This window comes from Phaethon lepturus, unplaced genomic scaffold (genome assembly GCF_000687285.1).
Source record: "Phaethon lepturus isolate BGI_N335 unplaced genomic scaffold, ASM68728v1 scaffold40081, whole genome shotgun sequence".
Lineage (NCBI taxonomy): Eukaryota > Metazoa > Chordata > Aves > Phaethontiformes > Phaethontidae > Phaethon > Phaethon lepturus.
The window spans coordinates 2187-6952 of NW_010516627.1; the positions used below are offsets into that span (position 1 = coordinate 2187).

The following is a 4766-nucleotide window of genomic DNA, read 5'->3' on the forward strand; positions in this document are numbered from 1 at the left end:
CTCTCTATTCTTTGTAGGGTTAAATGTCAGTAAATCTTTTACAGCCATAGCTCTTTATTTTTAAAAGCAACACTTTTTAAAAAAAAATGCAGTGTAACTTTGCTTGTGAGTTGTAGGAATTACAAAATAGAATTTGCTGCTCCAGGTCTGCCCCACCACAGAATGAAGGGCTCTGAAATAAATCAATAGTTATACTACAGTGTTAACGAGCTGTAGCTTGGTTTCATTTCAGATGAACCAGTGTCACGTTTAGCTGGCTTCTGGGTCTAGAGGAGGGAAGGAGGATGGTGCTCTGGTGGGTGGCTTTTTATAGCACTTCCCCCCCAAAAATTGTTTTCTCACAATTTATTCTTGAATGGAGGGATGCAAGCCTTTTCTTGTGCCTTCCTAGGAAGAGGAACTGTACGCGTGCCAGCGAGGCTGCAGACTGTTTTCCATTTGTCAGTTTGTGGACGATGGCATTGATTTGAATCGAACCAAACTGGAATGCGACTCTGGTAAGACTTCAGTACTCCTTCAACATCCCGTAATGTGGAGGCGTAACAGAGGAGAGAGCAGGAACATCTGAAAGGGTGTTGTTAAATTGGTGGGATTGCTTCAGTTGCTTTCTGGTTTTGTTTAACAACTTAAAGTTTACATAGAGGATATATTAAAAAAAAAAAAAAATCTTAGGGAAAGGTTTTCTGTTTTCTGTGAGTTCCTCCCTTACCTGTTCCTTAGTGTTGCTATTTTCCTGAATTTCCTAAGTATCATCAGTCTCTGTAAATAAATTAGAAATACTTCATTTTACTATAAACAGTTTGTTGTAGAAAACAAAATGTCTGGGGGAAAAATCCAGTCAAATTAACACTTTTCCTTTAATAATTTCATTAAACAATCAGTCCCACTTACAATTCCTGACAAACTTATATATATATAAGTGAATTGTTCAGACAGAGTAAGAACACAGATCTTAATATGCTGTCTGCCTTGTAACTTGTGGCCTAGGCTACATCCTAAGGTTTACCTACAGCTAAACGCTTGGGAATGAGGTACATGTTTTATTTGAAATAGGCCATTAAACACCGGTGACTAATTCTCTCAGATTATCTGTGTTAGAGGAAAAGTGTCACAGTGAACATGAACTATGTGTACTATAGAATCATAGAATGGATTGGGTTGGGAGGGACCTTAAAGATCATCTAGTCCCAAGCCCCCTGCCGTGGGCAGGGACACCTCCCACTAGACCAGGTTGCTCAAAGCCCCGTCTACCCTGGCCTTGAACAATTTCCAGGAATGGGGCATCCACAGCTTCTGTGGGCAACCTGTTCCAGTGCCTCACCACCCTCATAGTGAAGAGTCTCTTCCTTATACCTAATGTAGATCTACGCTCTTTATAGGCCAATTGACACTGGTTTTGGAATTGTATAGAATTTTCATCCAATAATATTGAGGCAGCTGATTCACAGTTTTATTTAGAGATTAAGTGGGCCATAACGACCCAAAGGAGAAAAGGTAGGAGCTCTCTGTCTACATTTCCAATACAAATAAGCACCAAGCCAGCACTCAAAGGAAGCTTTTATCCTTTCAGTAGCTCATAAAAACGAGAGGGCTAGTGGCTAGCCCAGAGAGCTGATGGAAGGTATACAAGTAGAAAGCCTGACATGCAAAGATGCTAATGTGATACAAAACCGCATTAAATACTCTAGAAATGGGCTAATGCTCTAGTCTGTCATACATTGTGTATAGCTGTGATACAGCATGTCAATCTAATTGTCAAACCACACATGAAAGAGTGCCATAAAAAAGAGTAATGTAGCAATAGACCACATGTAGAGGTAATTGAACAGTTGCTTACTTTCTGGTTTAACTCTCCTTCCCGAGGCTGTTGTCTTGTACTGGCTTATGTTCTGTAATCTGTTACACTGGTTGGTGCCTTGACTAAGTATTCTGTGCTTGGCAAGATACATCTTGGCTGATGTGCTCAACTCTGTCTTCTGATGTTTCTTTCTGCCTACAAACACTAGTTTGGTGGCAGTTTTACCACAGAATTGCTGTTCAGGTGCTTTGAGCTGCATACTCAAATGTTTAGCTGCTGATTCCATGCTGTTCTTAGCCTTTATGATGGTCCATTTGTTCCTCTGGAAGACTGGGAGAGCTACTGTCCTCTCTGTTGCTACTTTGAGTCTTCAGTTCTGGTAGTACTGCAACATTGTCCACCTAAGCTTTAGTGTGTTGGGAAAGAGGTATGCCCATGTATTGTCTGCCCACTATCTCCGTGGGCAGAATAATTTTTTGGTTTTATGGTCTATAGTGAACAAAGAGTTGGCTTAACTTTTCATTAAAAAAATTATTCAATAATACTTTCAATGCAGTTTCTGCACTCCTCACACTAGCAGGAAAATGCTCCTTTGGTTTTCCTGTCATACCATGACTTCTGCTGTTACCTCTAAGGGATTTAATGGACTGATGGTCTTTTTATTCTTTTTAGGATCCCAACTCTGTTCTCTGAGGTAAAAACACATGTTTTATGTGACAGAGGAAAAACTATAGTGGTAGTGGGAGGACCAATGAAAACTTGCGTCCCTGAGTTTGTCCAGGGTAACATTTCTGATGAGTTGCTCTGATTGCATTCAGATTTCAGCTACCTTGTCTGTCTAAGCTCCGATTCCTTAACTTTCATTAGACCTCAGAGCAAATGCTACCCTTGGAGTGATTGCCATATCTTTCCCTGCAAATGGGATTGTCAGTCTTTTAACTGCTGCTTTGTTTCTGATCCAACTTATACTGAAAATGTTTTCTTAACTGAAATGCAGAATTTATCTTCTCATTTGGGGAACTTCTTTCTTGCAGCCTGCACTGAAGCATACTCCCAATCTGATGAACAATATGCTTGCCATCTTGGATGCCAGAACCAATTGCCATTTGCTGAGTTAAGGCAAGAGCAAGTAAGTAGATGACATGTTTTTCAAATACCACCTACTTGTTTTCTGTTCAGCATGTCTTCTCTTTTTTAAATTTATTCAATCGAAAGATAAATCTTTCTAAGGACTGAAATCTAGACACGGGGCAAGTGGTGAGCAAGAACATGACTTCTGCCCTTTTCATGTAAAAACAAATGAAAAAACAGTTAACGTTATGCTTGCAGTTAATGTCCCTGATGCCAAGAATTCATCTCCTTTTTCCTCTGACACTGGTGAGATCGTTCTGGAGCGACATGATGGATTCAGCTCAGAGCTTCATAACATCCTCATGGACTTTCTACCTTCAAGCAGATGATGGCAAAATTGTCATATTCCAGGTGCTTGCTTTTTTCTTTGAGATTAAGGTGTTCTGCTTAGAACAGCTTTAGCTAAGGCTGCTAAATATTTAACTCTGCTCCTTCCAGTCTCAGAAAAGACTATGGAGCACCATCGGAAGCTGGTTTTTTAATAGTATTTCACTACCTTTAGGGCCACTGCAGGGGAAAAAAAAATTAAAATCAAACTTGTGTGAATGGTGCATATCTTAAGGTTAGCTTCTATATTAGGTCTGAAAATGTAAATGATCAAAATCAGTGGAAGCCTGTTAGCAGGATCTCCTAACTCCTTATTTTGTTTTAGTCAAAGCCAGAAGTACAGTATGTTCCACAGCTTGATCAGGAAACTGGAGATACAAGAGGATCCTTGTCACCAAGTAAAACAGCCTGTAAGTTGTTCTTTGTGCTTTGGAAGACCAAATGCAAATGTTCCCTGTCACGCAAGAGAAAAATAAAAAATGAAGTTGCAGGTGGCACATGAAAGCAAATTTTTAGAAAGCTGAAATACAATTGCTTGCCGTGTAGACTGCACTGTGTACACTGAGCAAAGTCTGTGGTAGAAACCAAGCTCTGCTGGAAATAGAAACATGCAAGCTAGGGCCATTTTAAAATCTTCCTTTTCTACTGTCTGTACAGACAAACTGTATGGCATTTGGGTCTTCTATTGCTTTCCTGACCGCTGTTTCTGCTGTTGTATTTCAGCAGACCTGCGTCCAGGAAGCTTGCCGACATATCGAGGACTTTTTGAAGAGCAAGAAAATGACAGCTTTTTCAAGTGTCTTTCCATGTACGTGTATTCTTGAATGTCTGTACCTAGTAAGGAGGATAACGGCCTTTCCTGTGTGTGTATGGGGGCACTGTTGAAAGATTTCAAAGTCTGCAAGTCTGTTAAGTTCAGGATGCATAGCAGTTAAAATTGTGTATCTGACTGTTTGTTATCTCTACTTTTCTGTGCTGGCCCCATGTTATTTGCAGGTTATCCTGCCAACTTTGATTCCCCCTTTCCACTTCAAGTGAACATCATATTGATAGTTTCCTACGCTGTTTTTTGAGTGTGTTCTGTGAACTGTTTAATCAATACTGTGTTTTGCCTGTTCTTTAGTTCTGGATATGTTTCAGGGCAAAGCACTTGTTTTGCATTTTGTTTTGGGATGGGCTAATACAAAACACACTGTCATTTCCAGTCTGAAAATACCCAGTATATCTTTATTAAAGCTTTGCTCAAGATCAGCATGTTAGTTCTTCTTTCCCTTACCCTGATTACTTTCTCCTTAAAAGTTTACACACGAAGGATCAGTGAATCGCACTCTAAATGCACAACAGAAAGATCTGTTTTAAAAACTGGAAATGGGAGGATGGTTAAGGCCCAATAAACAGAATCCAGCAAGTCTTTTGTGTCTTTAAAGTCGAATACTAAATAGGCATTAGAGTACTGAGGAGTCTGAAGTGGGCTATGTAGCTGGAAGAGCTAGAGACTCATGAATCAGCA

At 39.9% G+C, this 4766-nt stretch overlaps 1 protein-coding gene across 1 annotated transcript in view; it reads left to right on the forward strand.

Moving 5' to 3' along the window:
- Window positions 1–391: 391 nt before the first annotated feature.
- The window catches only part of TMEM59 (transmembrane protein 59), a gene marked incomplete at its 5' end in the record, with an annotated part of 6310 nt that continues 1935 nt past the window's right edge, over window positions 392–4766 (forward strand). Inside the window, 5 exons of the mRNA XM_010296099.1 lie at window positions 392–497; window positions 2833–2927; window positions 3128–3280; window positions 3582–3666; window positions 3980–4064. Coding sequence (XP_010294401.1) covers window positions 392–497; window positions 2833–2927; window positions 3128–3280; window positions 3582–3666; window positions 3980–4064 — 524 coding nt within the window. The remainder of the gene's footprint in view (window positions 498–2832; window positions 2928–3127; window positions 3281–3581; window positions 3667–3979; window positions 4065–4766) is intronic.